We start from the raw sequence: 17,223 nt of genomic DNA, 5'->3' as shown, positions 1-17,223 counted from the left end.
GAAGGACACTGATTAGCGGGATTACTCCGCACCGCGGCATCTTCTCTCCACAAACGGCTTTACGTCCACCGATACGTATCATAAACTGCACGGTGCGGTGGTGTTGCAGAAACCCGGACTCCTCACCGAAAGCTGAAGACCACATGGAGCAAACGGTGTCCCGCTTTCGGCGTTTTTTTACATTCTGACACCGAGAAAACCATACCATTCCTTTAAACGCTAAAATGTGAGGCAGCGTTCCGGGACCTTCCGAGGGCGACGCGCTCCGCGTCCGTTGGCCTGCAAGGCCGGCCCTGTGACCTCCCGCAATGCTTTGCAGCTCTTCAAATGTTCCCTCCAACATCTGGTCCCGCCAACAACACATGACTGAGAAATCTTAGCAACGCCGTGTTTAAAATTTATTTTTTATTTACACGATTTTCGAGGACGGAATCCTCGGAGGACGCGTTAAATGACAAATATTAACAGATGACTCACGCCAACTGGGATATTACAAAATTTTGCAGAAACATCGGGGAGGCAGGATTGCAGAAATAAATATCGCGACCCTCATTTTTCTTGGCAGCAAGACAAGGCAAATAAGAGCGATCCGTCTCGTAGCCGTCGTGTTACGACACCCTTAACGGAGCAAGAAAACAGATGACTCTGCAGTAGGTAATGAATAAAATCAAAGCTAATTTGTTAGCATTAATGGCTTGCAATTAACATAATTTGAATAAACCCCATTTAGATTACATATTTATTGCTTAGAGGACATATTGTTTATATTGCCTAGGGCTTGATGAAATAGGAGATTAACTTTCTACATCGCACAGATGAATGCAGCAGCAGCAGCAGCCTCCTCTTGTTCATTAGTGTCTGAATGAATAATCATTAACTAAATGTTACTGGGAAAAACTGTTGTCGGCTTATAGACTAAGTACGTTCGGGGTAAATACTGCAAGCGGAAAGTGTCGTGCGGCTGAGGAGTCGAGGCAAATTGAGCGCAAACTTCGGGTTCGACGTGCCGCCGGATCGCCACTCCGAGGAACCGGCCCCTTGCGTCGCACGCTCGACGGTGAGCGACGCCGGCTACTTGCGCGATGGCTTCTCCCGAGGACACCGGCACCGGGACCCGCCAGCTCGCCGTCCCGACCGCGGGCCCCAAATGGCAATTAGAAGAGATGCGGACGGGCGGTTCGAGCCGAAGTCCTCCCTACAGCGATAATGAATGCGATGAGCAATTAAGCCGCCGAGCTGCGGAGGGAAACATCGAGGAAGAGGAGCTCATCGCCCGCCTATCAAGAGAACCTGGACGGAGGGATCGGCGCCCCTCCCTCCGTCCCTGCACCTCATTAACAGCATTTCGGCGCCGGAGTCCAAACGCCACAATAGCTCTTCAACGCGGCTTTGCGAAGGCCTGATGCGGCAGGTTGACGCGCGGCGCCTCGGCTTCCTAAGAGCCGAAGCGCGATAATCTTGTAAAAAGCGGAGCGGCAGCGAAGCAGCAGCGTCGCACTCGCAGCATGTTTGCAGGAGCTCCAACAACACGGCGGGACACCTCAGGGAGCACAGCAGGGGAATATTAGTCATATCTGACCGACTTTACTGAGCCCCTGGTGCTTCCGCTGAATTACTGTTAAATTAAAAATGCTGATTGGGGGTATATTAAAATACACGGCAATTAAGGAAGAAATTCCACGGAATATTTACGCAGCTGCGAGCTTGCGTTGCGCGCACGCCAGCCCGTTTTCGGAGCAGGCAAGCAGGTGGCATAGCGTTTTAAGCCCGTTGCCCTGCGGCGGAAGGATGCGGGTTCAAATCCCATCTCCTGCTGCGGCACCCCTGATCAAGGTACTTACCCTGAACAGACACAGTAAAAATGACCCTGCTATAGAACTAGATGAATGAGTGGCTTCCGGATGAGTGTGTAGCGCTGTGAATGGGTTTAAAACACGCTTGCAAACTCGGGTTCAGGCCAAAATGGGAAAGGAGAAGAGGACGGCATGTTGTGGGTTTGGCCAGTGGTTCTACATATGAGCGGCTACGTATGAATTCGCTCCTCGCTTTAATTACTGAGGCTGCTTGGAAATTAGAAAATGTGTCAGATACGAAGTGGGTAAACCGGGAGCCGCATGCAATTCAAAATAATAAAGTTATTATTTTTTCATGTCGGCAGAGCAGGGTTGCTGCGCGAGGCATGACAATCGCGGTGGCGCGCGTCTCCGCACTCTGCGCCCTGTGTTTAACTCCTCCTTCCCTCGCAGCGGAGCGCCTCGTCTGCCGTTAATTGGATGCCGGTGTGTCGAACAGCCGAGGAGGATTTCGCAGCCCTCCGGTCAACAGAAAGACTCTGCTCCTCATTACCGAGCAGCTTGAGCCCCAGGCTGCAGGTCACTGGTCCCCCTATGGGCCACACCCCCGAAAGACTGTGGAGGTCATGGTAGAGGTCACCAGACAGTTGCCGTGATGATGCCCTTTCACATGGGAACAATGTTAATTTTAGGGAGGACTAATGCTAATCACCCTAACTCTGAAAGAAAAGAAAATGTGCGCAGACCAAACGGAAAGGACGACGCACGCACGCACACACACGGGGAGAGCCCTCCGTTTTACTAGTTATGAAACTCTGTTGCAGCTATAAATAAATCCATCCATCGTCAACAACCCCTTGTCCCGAGCAGGGTCGCGGCGAACTGGAGCCTAACCCGGCAACACAGGGCACAGGGCTAGAGGGGGAGGGGACACGCCCAGGATGGCATGCCAGTCCATCGCAAGGCACCCCAAGCAGGGCTCGAACCCCAAACCCACCACCCAGCGGGCACTGGCCGAACCCACTGCGCCACCGCGCCCCCCTCATTGCTATAAATAAATACTTTAACATTTTCATTGACTTCAAGCTGTATTGAAAGTAATTTAAAACAGCTAGAAATGAAAATACATTATCTCCACAAACTCACACTCAACACCTACAGTCGACCGATTCATCCCGTAAACGTGAGTAACACCGTCCATCTTTTTACTGATCACCGACATGGGAATACCACACACGAGCTGTAATCGCTGTGGAATTTTGTCGCATTAAGGTGGTCCCACACTGCTCTGTTTTAGTGCTCTTTATTGATATCTATCGGCTTGGGGGGTAAACGGGGTGACGTTTGCTCCGCTACGAACATAAATTTGACAGATAAACGAAGAAAAACAAAAGCGAACGAATAAACCGGAAAACGTTTCTCGAAAAATTCACAGCGCAACCATTCATTACACGAGGAGCCAGCGCAGCAGGAATCCGACGGAAGAAAGCGGAGCTGCCAGGTAATCCGAGGAACACCTTCGCAGGTGTCTGGCATCAGGTAATTGTACGAAAAACACATTCTGGGATGAGGAAAAAGGAGGGAAAAACCAGCGGAAGCCAATTACTGCCGATCGGATGAAGGAAAGGGACTTCAAGCCCGCACTGCTCCTCGAGCACCGAACCCAATTACGTGAACGTTCGCCTGCTCCGAAACACCTGGCCGCTTTCCGGCACCCGATGTTTGATAATTCTTCCCGCGAACAACAGTAAATATCATAAAAAGATTTGGGAGAATTCCTAGAACAACAAATGAACCACAGCCACCGGAGGCGGCAGGAGCTTCCCTTCTCAGATCAGCCCTACTGTCCTGCTGCGCGTGGTCCTCAACCCCAACATCCCTTCAGCTCTCGATGTGGTCCCTCTTACCGGAAAAGAAGGGAAACCTCAAGCTGTGCTTCTGCTTGTTCTCGCTTCCCGGGAAACGTGGCGCTCAGCAGTTTCCGCAAACCGCAAACAAGGCGGCGAGGGATCCGCAGAGCGAAGCCGTTTCGCCGTAAGATGAAACCGTTTGGGAAAAGCACTTATTGCCCGTCCTGAGACGCACCTTCAGGATGGCGGGTTTCTTTCATGCCAAATCAAGTGAATACGGATTTTTTTGCTAGATGTGTACTCGAAAGACCTGGGTTTGAATCTAACTCCCACTCCTGCTGTAAATATGCTTGATCAAGGTACTTACCCTGAATTGATGAGTGAAAATTAGCCGAGTCATACATGAGTGAAACAATCAGTGTAAGTAATTTGTGACATCGAAAAGTGTCAGATGACGACAATTATTAACAACAACCAAAGCTAATTTCCATTAGGGTTATTATAACTGTTTGCCTAACCCTTTTGTTCAAACACTTTCGTCCACAGGTCACCAAAAGCAGCTTTGCACAAAAAAGCAGGCAAAAAAAAAAAAGTCACCGTTTGTTCACAGTTAAAAGTGAACAGCTGGGGGAAAAAAAAAAAAAAAAAGCACATGATTTCCCTGCCATTTCACCAGGATTGAGCCTTACTCACAGTTTATATAGTTTCTCCACTCAGAAGAACCCACCATTAGGTACACACACACACACACACACACACACACACACTTTCAGAACCGCTTGTCCCATACGGGGTCGCGGGGAACCGGAGCCTACCCGGCAACACAGGGCGCAAGGCCGGAGGGGGAGGGGACACACCCAGGATGGGACGCCAGTCTGTCGCAAGGCACCCCAAGCGGGACTCGAACCCTAGACCTACTGGAGAGCAGGACCCGGTCCAACCCACTGCGCCACCGCACCCCCCTACCATTAGGTATTAAAAAAAAGTAAATCAGGTACAGTCATAATTTAATCATAACTTTTGTACAGTCAGGCAATGTATACCTGTATGTGTATGATGCTCTTACAAGCAACAAAAAAAGTGCAGGCAGGGCCTCGTAATTTGCATACTCTTCTTACAACGCTTTCAGCTGATGTCGTTGCAGAACGTCAGACTTATCTTTTTAAACTTACACTGACGTGTAATTAAATTCCCTGGATTTTGAACAATTCTCACATTGTTCCCCCATCAAAAGTTGGAGATCCTTGATATTCTATCAGTGTTTCAGTCTGGTTTCGGGAAACATCCCTGTGCCATCGCTGCACCTTCTCAATGCTGAGTCATATTACAGAGGCCCTTGATAAATTTCAACTTTGTATTCCAACAAGGCACCATGAGCGCTATGAAAAGCTTCAGGCGAGTTGATGTAAAGGGAGACACAGATTGACAGTTCTTGGCCTCATCTCAGATTTATTAGTTTCCTGCATCACAGATGGGATTTAAAATTTCACATATAAAACTTATTTCTGAAGTCTTACGCTTCTGTAAAGGGTGCCACAGGGCTCAGTACTCGGTCCCACAATATTTCTTGGCTACATGGAACTACATCCTTTTTAAAGCAAACATTTATAAAACGCACATCTGCCCGTGTTTACATTTTGCACAACTGCAAAACTGCTACATGCATCAATGTTTATCATGTAACCCAACCATGCTGTGAAGACCCCCACTCTACACTGACCGCGAGGTTAACATCAAGTATGACTACTGCAACACAAACGCTGAACATCTCCCACAGATCCCAGGCTACGGGAAACTCAGTCGTCCTCAAACCCTGCGAAGGGCCCTTGATGTCGAGGAAGAAACACTGCTGCAAAAAGCAGTTTCCCCGACAAACAGGGCAGCTTCCTGCAGAGAGCCGTCATATGATTGAAATAAAATGGAAAAGTCAGGCTGCGGGCTGATAAAACGCAGTTGGGCTGAACTCTGCTCCAGGTGCCAAAATCACGGTCAGGCATCCAATAATAGACTCCTTTTTTTTTTTTTTTTTTTTTTTTTTTTATATTGTTGACTACTTTGAAAACAGGACTAAAGAAAATTAAAAATCACAAGGTGGCCACCAACATCTCAGAAGCCCGGCTGCATCCGGAACGTTCACATTACCGCCTGCACTGAGCCACGTTTCAAAGATCTCATACATTTTTCATCGCAAGAACGCCTGAAGCCTGAGATGATTCTTCCGTCTTCTATTCAAACAGTTCAACTTATACATCTTGCTCACAAGCGAGGAGCCTCCTGGGACTCGAGCCTGCAACCTTCTGGACTGGAGTCCAGTTTCCGGGCAGGGTGACACAAGAAGTAGTCTGTGACTGCGAGCAACTGGACGCCCATGGGATCTGTCAAACTGACACTCCTTCAGTTTGAGTGACACCAGAGCAAAAGACATCGTAACGGTTTCAGCGGGGGGGGGACACTTCACACATGGGTTCAAGTCCCATCAGGAGTTGCTGAAGAACAGCAGAACGCTGTCGTGCTTCACATAGATTGCGCCGAGAAATTGTATTATAATAAGTAATTTATTTTTACTATATAAGAACTGTGGTAAGAGATGCTGTGAGAGTTGCCCAAGACCAGGGTACAGCGCTCCAGTTGGTAGTACCGCATATTACTGTATTCTCAGAGGAACGGGGTGTAAGCGAGTGCCCCCCTTACCTGTCTGCAGAGGGAGGGCGGCCATTGCGCGACACGCCCACATGTGTGTACAGCGGTTCATCTCGGGGGTTCTGAAGGCGCTGGTGGCCGCCGTGCGGAGAGGGCTCCGAGGGTCTGGTCGCAACGCGTCCGTGTTCCAGCTCGGGGCCAAACGCCCGGTCGATGTCCCGGAGCTCAGGGCGGTCCCTCTCGCGGGCCTGCCGCTCGCGGAGCTCCCTGGTTTTGGCCTGGATCCTGGAGCGGATGGAAGACGGAGCAAGATTTCGATAAGGGAGTCTCGGGACTGCGCCGGAATCTAAATGTCCGCTTAACTGCGGCAGGACATCTCCCTGTGGAGCTGGGCTGGGAAGGACAAGAGCACAGTGCAGTCCTCAGCAGTACGGCTTCATTCGCAACAGCTGAAGCGTGGGCTGTTGGAGAAAACCGCTGCTTAAACACACGACTGGGGCTGGGAGTCTGTTCATAATGCGTTTTGCTCATAAGACCAAAGTCGATAAAAGCTCGGCAACAACCGACATCCCCAGACTCACTTGTTAGGCTGGTTCTGGAAAAATCTCACATAAAGCTATAATAATGAAAGATACATTTCATTAGTTTATTAAATAAGCTTGCGACAGTGCAGGAACTTTGGTACCGTGGGATGTCTCACACTGCCATCTACTGGCTCGGAGGGTAAACACGGGTCACGTTCGCTCCGCTATACAATGAACGGGAAAAATTTTTGCCCAGATGAAAATTCATAAGTCAATCCCACGTAACACAAGCAGTCCGTGCACAGGTCTTTCCGACAGGCGGACATACAGACTCAGCCGAGCCGGAATTACGGAATTGCTACGGCTGCCCGTCCGTCGCCTGTGATGCCGGCCCATGGCCGTTACGCTCTCTCAAGGCAGAAGGCAGCGAGTTGAGGTGCCGCAGAGCCTCGAAACGCATTCAGTCTCACTCTGAAAATGAAAGAAGCTCCGTGTTATGTTCAAAGTGTTAAGAGCTAAAAACCTAAGGGAGAAAGTGCAGTCGAAAGCAGCCGCTTTCTTTAGAGAATGCGGAGCAGGACACCTCGCCACGTCGTTCCACTCGCAGACAGCTGACACGCCACAGCAGGAACTGCAAAGCTGGATCCCCGCAGAGGGCTGAAATGCTGGACGGGAATACGCCGCACAGTCCGGAGTAGGAGTCACGCACACCGTGAAGAACCCGGGGGGGGGCATTCGGAGCTTACGGTGAAACTGGTGGGTGGCCAGAACTGCGGCACTTCACCTCTAGGGGGCAGCAAGCACCTGGCTGAGGTGCACCTACTAAAGGTTGTGTCAAGGTCAAGATTCGCAGGGTGACAAGGTGAGGAATTCCACCCAGCGGAGCTGCCCCAGTGAGCACATCCCAACCCAACCCAACCTCCGGCTTAAACAATACAGGACTAGTATTTCCTTCAGCGCAGGGGGCCTGGGAGGGGGGGGATCACAAGGGCTCCTTTTCACTGACCTCACGGTCACATTATGATGAGGTTGAGCAGAGGCGAGTCTGCGGGTTCGGTTCTGTTTATTTTCAGTGACGGGACAAAACGGCGCGCATCAGCAGCGCCCCCTGTTTACAGTAAGTGCTCCTTGGCCCCAAACAGCTTGGATGTTTCTGTTATCCAACAGCTGCCGTCTGCTGCGGAATCCACACACACACACACACACACACACACACACACACACACAGCGGAACCGGCACGCGGGCAGGCAGTGGCGGCGCGGTCGGAGCCCCTCCAGCAGATGATCCGACAGAATGCGTATTCCAAATTTATCCCCGCGCTCAACAAGCCAACAATCATATCAGAAGAGCTTTTATTTCTGTATGAATAATTTGGTCTTTTTTTCTTCACCATCAGAGAACCGGGGAAGGAACTGAAGCGTGAAGCAGCGATAAAAGCCTCTCAGGCCTCAAGCCGACTCCCAGCCCTGGAGACAGCTCAGGGTTATTGCTATTATTATTTATTCATGTATGTGGTACCCTTGTCCAAAACAACTTCAAATGTTAAGCTACTTACACTGATTTACTCACAGAGAGATCCGATGGAGTAGAGCAGAAGGTGGATTTCACATGGGTCTCGAGTGCAAAGTGAGTAGCTTTCTTTGAAGAAAGGGCTTAATTGGTTCAGTTAGAGAGAGCATCTCTTGTTTACTTTCAAGGGGCCAGCAGGTGGCGTAGTGGTTAGAGCTGTCATGTTGCACTCTATGCACCCGGGTTCCTCCCGCTGTAGCACCCTTGATCAAGGTACTTAACGCAGTACTGATACAGTAAAAATGGCCCTGCTGTATAAATAGGTAAATCAGTGTAAGTTGTTTAGTGTACAAACCTCACAGTTAGTCACTGTTGCAATGAATAAATAATTCTCATGATGCAGGAGCCTTAGATTCACATGAAGAGCATGTACATAAAAAAAAAAAAAAAAAAAAAAAAAAAAAATGAATTGAATGTTTTTCTTGGGTCACACAAAAAATGTTGCCCAAAATAGGAACAATTAAAAAAGTAAAACCATCTAATAAAAAGCACGAGACATCAGCTCAACAACCAACACTAGACTGGGAGACACGTCCAACAGCCAGTCCAGCCTCCTCAGACACAAAGTACCCATAACCTACACAACTGCGCGCGCACACACTTTCAGAACCGCTTCTTCCATACGGGGTCGCGGGGAACCGGAGCCTAACCCGGCAACTCAGGGCGTAAGGCCGGAGGGGGAGGGGACACACCCAGGACGGGATGCCAGTCCATCGCAAGGCACCCCAAGCGGGACTCGAACCCCAGACCCACCGGAGAGCAGGACCCGGTCCAACCCACTGCACCACCGCGCCCCCCTTACACAACTGCAACCACCACAAAACCTGTGTGGTAAAGACATTTGGCAGGAGCCAAGGTGTGGGAGGTTCACTGACCCCCATTATCCTCCAACACCTCGTCCTTGACCTTTGACCCCCAGCACTCACCTCTCTTGCTCCTGCTTCATGCGCAGCGTCTCCTCCTCCGAGGCCTGCGTGGACCCCACCCTGGGTCCGCCCGTCTCCTGAGGCTCCGCCCCCTCACCCAGTCGCTCCTCCTTCCTGTGCTTGCCGAACCTGAGAGCACCAGAGAACGGGCAGAAGACTGATCAACAGCAGCAGATGAGCACTGACGGACATTAAATGACACCATGAGCCTTCAACAGCACACACCACTCATGCAGTAAGAGGCCACGAGTCACGCTTCCCTGGTTTCGACCCCTGGTCCTTGGGTTCCGACCCGCTATTCCACCCACCGTTCATCACAGCTGAGACTCCCCTTTGACCTACAGTCCATTATGCTCCCTTTGCAGATCCCCTGTTATGTCCCACCCGCCTCTTCTGCTGTGGATTCACTTCTGGCCCTGAAGGTTCATTCACACAGCGGAGCTGGACATTGACACTGATAGAGTCTCCTCTCTTCAGGATTTTTGGAGCAAACAGTCAGAGAGACACACATAGACTGATACAAAGATATATATACACTAATATACATACATAGAGATATAGACATAGGAAGACACAGAAACAGATATACAGACAGACAAGTACATAGATACATAGACAGGTACACACACACACACACACACACACATATATATATATATATATATATATATATATACATACATACACACACACACACACACACATATATATATATACATACATACATACATACATACATACATACATACGTATTAATAGATGTATGGATGGATACACTGACAGAGGCAGGCAGAGTTGAGTGAGGCTACCAGGCAATGCAAGCTGCATACCCAATCAGGGGACAGTTACATTTGACGGCTAATTAAGCGAAAGCTGGCATTGACAGCGGGCATGGTGCCCTCCATTGCTACGCCAGGTGACGGTCCCCCGTCACACTTCAAGGACGTCCGCCGTCCGCTTCCTCTTCAGACTAACGAAGGTCCGAGTTTTTGTACCAGTCGTTCAGGTGACACCTGTTTACTGCGGTGTAGGTATCGCGCAGCATGGTCCTCTTTCACGACTTAATCCAGCACTGGTCATGTGACTGCTAAACCTGTCCTCGCTGAGGGGCAGCAGGAGTCACGGCGGTTCGAGCCGCCTCCTCACAACCGGAAGGTCCTGGATTCGAATCGAGTTCTCGGTCAAACTCGGGCCGTCTCACACGGCCATTCTGTCGTGGGGCACTTTACTGCCACCTGTTGGCTGGCGATGTAAACACGGGTCTCTACACCAGCTCTGCTACAGCAAGTAGAGAATCAAAAAAAATGCTATTGCAAATAAACCAGGAATTGTTTGTACTTCTGAATATTAGGAATTTGAAGGTTCCTAACACGAGCAGCGAGCGCAATGGTTAAGTGTAAGTGATTGTAATTCTTCGTGGACAAAGGCTTCAAAGGTTAATAACTACAGCTTAGCTATGATAATGACAGCATATATGTTGTCCTGATGCTCCAGAGCGCCAAGCTGGTAGTGAAGGTGCCACTGAAAAGCAGCTGTCTGCTGGCCCCTCCGACCAAAGCTGGCCACGGTTCGAGACTCGGCGCTGAGGCCAGGCAGCTTGTGCCCGTGCCTTCAGCCCTCGCTAATGAGCAGGAAAGGGAGCGACGCGCCAGGGACCTCACGAGCTCTTCCAGCAAACACGGCCGTATGTCCGCCGATGCACCCCATGGCCTCCCCTGCCCGGCACGTGCTCCCCAAGGACCTTGTTATCTGGATATTTCTCCTGCCAGTCCACACCTCCCCATGTCGGGTGGAGATTCAGGTGCTCTGTGCTCAGCAGACAGCTCTGCATCCCGTTCCGACCATGGAGGCGACAGCGGCGTTGCCCTCGGTAACCACGCCAATGCAAGATGCCGGTTCCCAAGCTCTTTCTGCCACCACGCTACAGATTCAATCTGTGGACCAAAGAGCCAATCAGAACCAAAGGGTGTAATTACAAGCTCCTCTCTTGGTGGAGCAATAAGAAAAGGAAATATATCTTACAGCTCAAGAACTCAAACATGCACAGAGTGAAAATGGACCAGAACACTCTGAATACATTCACGGAGATCAAACCCCGACGGGTCTGTCAGCTGGACTGGGACTTGGATCTGACCTTCAGTCTGCAGTCAGGAGTCGAACCCTGTATGAACAGAGCGCTCCACATGTATGCAAGTCTGTGTTTCACTTTGGATGTAAACAAGGTAAAACTGTGCTCTACAATGTCAAGGGTGGGTTCAGCAACTCAAAGTGGACTTCATTTCCCATAATCCCCTGCAGTTACTGTCAGTGGAAGAAGGGATAAAGGGGTTCCATCACCTCCTCTGAGTGTAAATCACTCCCCTAAAGGGGCCTTGCTGAGGAAGGCTTGTTCCCAGGGCCCTTTCCAGCACAGCCACCTTCAGCTCTAAAGCCCAAAGTGGGAAAAGAGCCCCTCCTAGCTGGGAGCACATTGTTGAAGGAACAAATAGGAAGTTCACACCAGGTTTCTACACTTTGGCACGTGGCTTTTGGCCTTTCCCTGCCTCGCACCCACACCGGGTTCAGCGCTGGGTCCTGTGGAGTTTGCCAGATTCAGCACTGAAGTACCTTTTTCTACATATGTGTTCTCACTCATTCACTCACTATCAGTAAGCAGAGGTCCAGAGCCTATGGTGGAAGCAGAGCAGGGGAGACAAGACAATTACCCAGATTACATTTAGATATTTTTATTTGTTCAGAATTGCTTACTGTTTGCTATGTATTTATTTGATGCACCATTTGTGATGGCGTTTCAAAACCATTTCCATTGCTCATTACTTCTCATTTTTCAGTTCCAGGTCAGTTCCTTCACCACTGCGCCCCCTGGTGCCCCCAGCAGTCACAGCACTGGATGTCAGCACCGCCAGCAGAACAATGAGGGCTATGTCTGACAGCATAACCACTACATGTGGGTAAGAAGCAAGGAAAGGGGTTGTATGACAGCTCTCTGTCAAACTCCCACACACACACACACACACACACACACACACACACACACACACACACACACACACACACTCCACCCTAACCCCACACAAAGGCAGGTCTCTCAACCAGGTCTCTCTGCAGCCCAGATGGTTTCACAGCTCAGACTAAATTACATTTCTGGAAGATTAAATTTGCATATTAATAATTAATAAGTATATGTGTTGTACAGTTGAGATTATAAAGATGGTGGAGACCAACGTATAGAAGTACCATGGGTCTCTTTGGGGGGGGAAACAAAAATACTGGGACTTGGGTTCGGCAGGATGTGAGTCACTGAGCCCAAAGAACAACATTTGGGATTTGAAACAGGCAATGGCTCTAACTGCTGCGTCACCTGCTAGCCCAACACATCTAGTGGAACGACCCCCCACCCACCAAGGACACACTGCACGACCCCAGTGGTCCCGAGAGCTTGCCAGCACCCCCAACTAGAGATCACCTCAGGAGCAGCTGGAGACCTGACCCAATGCCAGGCTGGGAATGAAACAATAGCACTGTTATTAACAGCATTGCGTTCACACACCATAAATCCCTGAACGCATTCCAACAGGGAAAATTAATAAAACATACGCAATTATGCATGTGTCCACCTTATGAGGAATGAAGAGAAGAGATGCACCACTGCGGCCGCGTTTTCGGATGAAGGTCGTTCATTTACGTTAACAAAAGTGTAGAAACACCAGCTGCTGCACAGAACCAAACTGCTTCACACCCACTGTTGTGTTAAGGGGGTGGTGGGGGGGGCAGGATCAACTTTGCTTTTAGGGGGGCATCAACACCATGTGTGTTCGAAACCCATTTGGCCACACCCTTCTCGGCCACATCCTGAACACACCCGCAGTGCCCTAACCACAACGCCCGGCCTCAAACATACCCCAGGATAAGAACACTCTTCATGACCACACCCCCCAACAGACCACACCCCCTCTGACTAAGCCCTTACCGAAACATGTCCCCCAGGCCTTTGAGGACGCTCTTCATGGGCTTGCCCTTCTCCTTCTCCTGCTTCTTCTTCTCCTTCCCTCCCTTCTCCTTCTTGCGATCATCCTTGAGGCGCCCTCCATTGAACTGCCTCTCGCAGGCCTCCACGGTGGACACCGAGTCTCGTCCCGAGCGGGAGCTGCCCTCCGTGTCCTCCTCGACTGCAGGGGAGGGAAAATATGGTATTTCCAACTGCTTGTAAAGAGCCCTGGAGACGAGTCACTATCAAAGAGGATGTTTCCTGGACAACTACAAGAGAAGACCTTCAAGGGCACCATGAATGGCCAGTAAAACAAACATGGTTGTTGGATTAAATCAGCCTAAAACTTTCATTGGAAGCACAGAAGATGAGTGAAGTCATGACACTTTGAACATGGGAAGACTGGACTCTCTCAAAAGACGATGATGTTGGAATGACTGGAGGAAGAAGAAGAGGACGAGTAGCAAGCAGACGGATGGACTCAGCGCTCATGTTCTGCATGTCGGACGAGGTCCCCCACCCGCGTGAATGCCCTTGACCTTGGGCTCAGGTATCACTCAGGCTGTGGATGGCAAGACAAAAGGTCATGCTCCTACCAATGGGTGGAGCTGTAAACCCCATACCAAAAAAACCCACATACACAGACACTCTCTCTCTCTCGCTGTCATTAAGGATGGACATGCACATTAGCCCCGAACAAAACACACACACACTGAATAAAGGGAGTGCGGCAAAGACTCAGGGAACCAAAGAAGATCCTTGACAGAGAGGCGGAGGGGGAACGCGGGACCAGCCCGGTGTAACCGATCGCGGTCTTTCAAAGCGTTCTGAACGTAATGAAATAAAGACCAGGGAGCCGTGCACAAGGCCCAGCTAAAACACCTTTTCAATTATTCCATCTTCACTTTTAATTTTGGAAGGACACGGGCGCGGTATCGCAGTCATCGGCCGTTTTGGCACCCGCTTATCGTGGCATTCGGCGAGCTGCCCGAGTCTGCGCTAAAGAATTAAGAAGCAGACGCAGATAAGAGCATGGCATTCACTGCCTGTCAGATAACACGACGGAGACGGCCGCCGCCGCCGCCTTCCTGGGGAGGGGGCGGAGCCAAAGCAAAGGGCCCAAACAGAGGCAGGGCAGTAACACAGGACAATCAGGGCTCCATTTGCATGCAAGCGCCGCACGGTCAGACGCGACACATTGCCCAGCGTCACCCATTATCTGACAGCACAACAGTGACTGAACTAATCGAAGCAGGAATGTCTTAAAGGGCCGGGTCATCTTTTATTTTTATTCATCGTGTTGAAACAGTAACAGCAGGGAAACGGTTTTTTCTTAATAATTGAAACAGGCCAGGATAACACACGCTGCATTTAAATGTCACGGGGAAATTATGAGGATGTAGAGCAAATTAAAGTGTCTCAATTGTTTTTTTTTTTTTTTGCTCATTTGCTTGTTCATTAGCTTCCCGTAGCGGACGATCACAGAGAATGCAGCACTGCATCAAATGTCCTCCCAGAAATATTTACGCCGAATTGCTTAATGGAAAATAAACACAACGGAATTATAAGTGAGAACAGCATGGATGGACAGAAAAACAAACAGAGGGATGTTGGATCAAATTCAGTCCAGAACTCAGTGAAAGCCCAGATGATGAGACTGAGGTTGTCATACTTTGGAAACATCATGAGAAGATTGTAGTCTCTTGAAAAGACGGATGACTGGAAAAGATGTCGGAAAAAGAAGAGGACGAGCAGCAATCAGATGGATGGACTCAATCACAGTGAAAATGGACACAAGTGGAGGAAAAAATTTCCTGGAGACACTTTCAGTCGTTGCTGTGCCTGTGTGTGTTCTGAGATTCAAACCAACATCCTTTCTGTGGGTCTTTGAAATCCACTTCCCTGTGTTAGAAACTTACGTGTTTCCACATCCTCATCGTCTTGCTCCGGGGGCATCCTGTCGTAAGACTTGTCGATGGCGGCGCGGAAGCTGTCGTTGCAGCCCCTCCCACGTATGATCCGTGGGCGTGGCCGGTGGAGGGGTACGTCCCCGTTGAGCATCGCCTCGGCAACGGCGGTCTGCAAGCTCTCCAGGGAGCTGGACTTTTTAAGGCCAAGGGAGGGACCCACATCCTGTGTCGAGGATCCTGTCAAGAGGAAGAAAACATGGGTTAATAAAGTTGTAATTCAAACTATTTATTTTTTCTGTACTAATTTAGAGTAAGTACCTTGTTCTTACAACACCAGGAGGTGCGATTCAAATCTGAGACCTTCCCTTTGCAAGGCAGCAGCTCTCTAACCAGTGTGCCACCTGCTGTACCCAGCAGGACAGCAGCAGCCTACAGGGTGTCTGGTTCCTACAAAGACCCTCTCTATCCGCTCTAAGGGTCGCTTGTGGTACTGCAATGGGGGGGGGAGGCCTTGATGGAAAGTTTTCCGGAACGTTCCGATGCTCAGGATGTCTTTCTTACCTTCAGCGTACTCCGAGCGGGAAGCGGTGTTATCCTCAGCAGCTGCTGTTAAAGGCACGAACAGTAGGGTGGATTAGTGGTGCAGCTCAGCACTTGAACCCGTTAGCTGCAAGTCTCAAGATGTTAAAGGCACATGCAAAGCACTGAGAAGCAAAGGTAGGTGGTAGGTCACATGGACAAAGGGCGGGTGGCGCCGGTACATCGGATGCCACGCGGCCCACGGGGTGGTTAGTCATTAGCGCCCGGGGATGAGACACAAATGGGGGAACGGCGTCGCAGAGACGGGACTACACGGAGGATAAGGCGGAAAAGGAAGCAGCAGCTTGATGAGGAGCTCTGGGGCAGCAGGACACTGGAGATCCCCCTCCCCCCATCTCCACCGTCGAAGCATTGCAAATGAGACGAGCCCGTGCAGCTGCACCTTGGACCGGGTCTCATTCACACCTGGTTATTTAAGGGAAAACTGCAGGACACAGAGGATGTTACACTAGGGCATGGGTTCTTAACCCAGGGGGTGTGCCTCCCAGGGGGGTGTAAAGTGGATACAAGGTAGGCGTCAGGGGCCTCATAGATCATTTATCGCGACTGATCTCTCATTGGATATAATCCTGAAGTCTATGATTCTTTATGCTAAATATTACTAATTAAAATTACTAAGTGTTCACTAATTAAATATAGATAGAATCTTAGTTACGTCTGGATTGGATCAAAAAATTTCCTCGGGGATGGACAGGATGTGTAAACATTATGTGTGACAGTAAGAAAGTTAAAGATCCCTGCAGCAGAGTATTAGTTAAGTGAAGATGGTTACTGACGAGCAGTAGGTGGCACAGTGGTTAGAGCAGCCGCTCCGCACCTGAATGGTTACCTTCAAATCCTACCTTTTGCTGCAGTATCCTTGACCAAGACACTTACTCTGCATTGCTGTGGCAAAAATTACCGAGTTGTATGAACAGGTAAATTAGCGTAAGCAATCTAATAATATAAATTACTTTTGAGGAAAGGACCAGCTAAATGTTGCACCTGTTGATGGGTTCCTTTGGCTGATGACCAGCATTCGATAGGACTTGAGACATTTTTATTTTCAGTCATTTTAAATTATTTCTGTAGCTCAAATTTAAAATATTCAAATAGAAATCCTTAGAAGGTATTTTATAATAGCTGTAACCAATTTTTGCAGACGCAAACTTTTATATCAATACACCGACAGTCTGTTTTACCAAGCTTCTCCTGAGTAACTCAAGTAAAAGTGACTTGAAATTGCGAACAAAGAGAGTTACAAACACTGTGTTCATAAAACAAAGAACCGATGTACAGAGTTCTTGTGCGGCTCACGGAAGCCTAGAGCTTCCTCGAACGCCCTGCGAACCTGAGGTGCGATACCACCAAAACTGGAAGCCGTGAGAAAACGAAGGTGACCAAAAATGAAAAGTAACGCGAGGCGAAGAACACGGAAACCAC

At 49.6% G+C, this 17,223-nt stretch overlaps 1 protein-coding gene across 8 annotated transcripts in view; it reads right to left on the bottom strand.

Annotated features, from left to right (window-relative positions):
- LOC108937575 (partitioning defective 3 homolog) overlaps positions 1-17,223 on the bottom strand; it is a 101,608-nt gene that overhangs the window by 21,642 nt on the left and 62,743 nt on the right. For 6 of the 8 annotated variants that reach the window (XM_029253372.1, XM_029253377.1, XM_029253378.1 and 3 more), the window contains 5 exons: positions 15,763-15,807; positions 15,211-15,438; positions 13,274-13,472; positions 9,304-9,432; positions 6,335-6,568 (listed from right to left, as the gene is read on the bottom strand). In XM_029253372.1, the coding sequence (XP_029109205.1) occupies positions 6,335-6,568; positions 9,304-9,432; positions 13,274-13,472; positions 15,211-15,438; positions 15,763-15,807 (835 nt within the window). The remainder of the gene's footprint in view (positions 1-6,334; positions 6,569-9,303; positions 9,433-13,273; positions 13,473-15,210; positions 15,439-15,762; positions 15,808-17,223) is intronic. The other 2 variants (XM_029253373.1, XM_029253375.1) reach the window with 2 other exon arrangements.

This window comes from Scleropages formosus, chromosome 7, assembly GCF_900964775.1.
Source record: "Scleropages formosus chromosome 7, fSclFor1.1, whole genome shotgun sequence".
NCBI lineage: Eukaryota > Metazoa > Chordata > Actinopteri > Osteoglossiformes > Osteoglossidae > Scleropages > Scleropages formosus.
The sequence above is the reverse complement of the archived record's forward strand: the minus strand, read 5'-3'. Positions and strand labels throughout refer to the sequence as shown.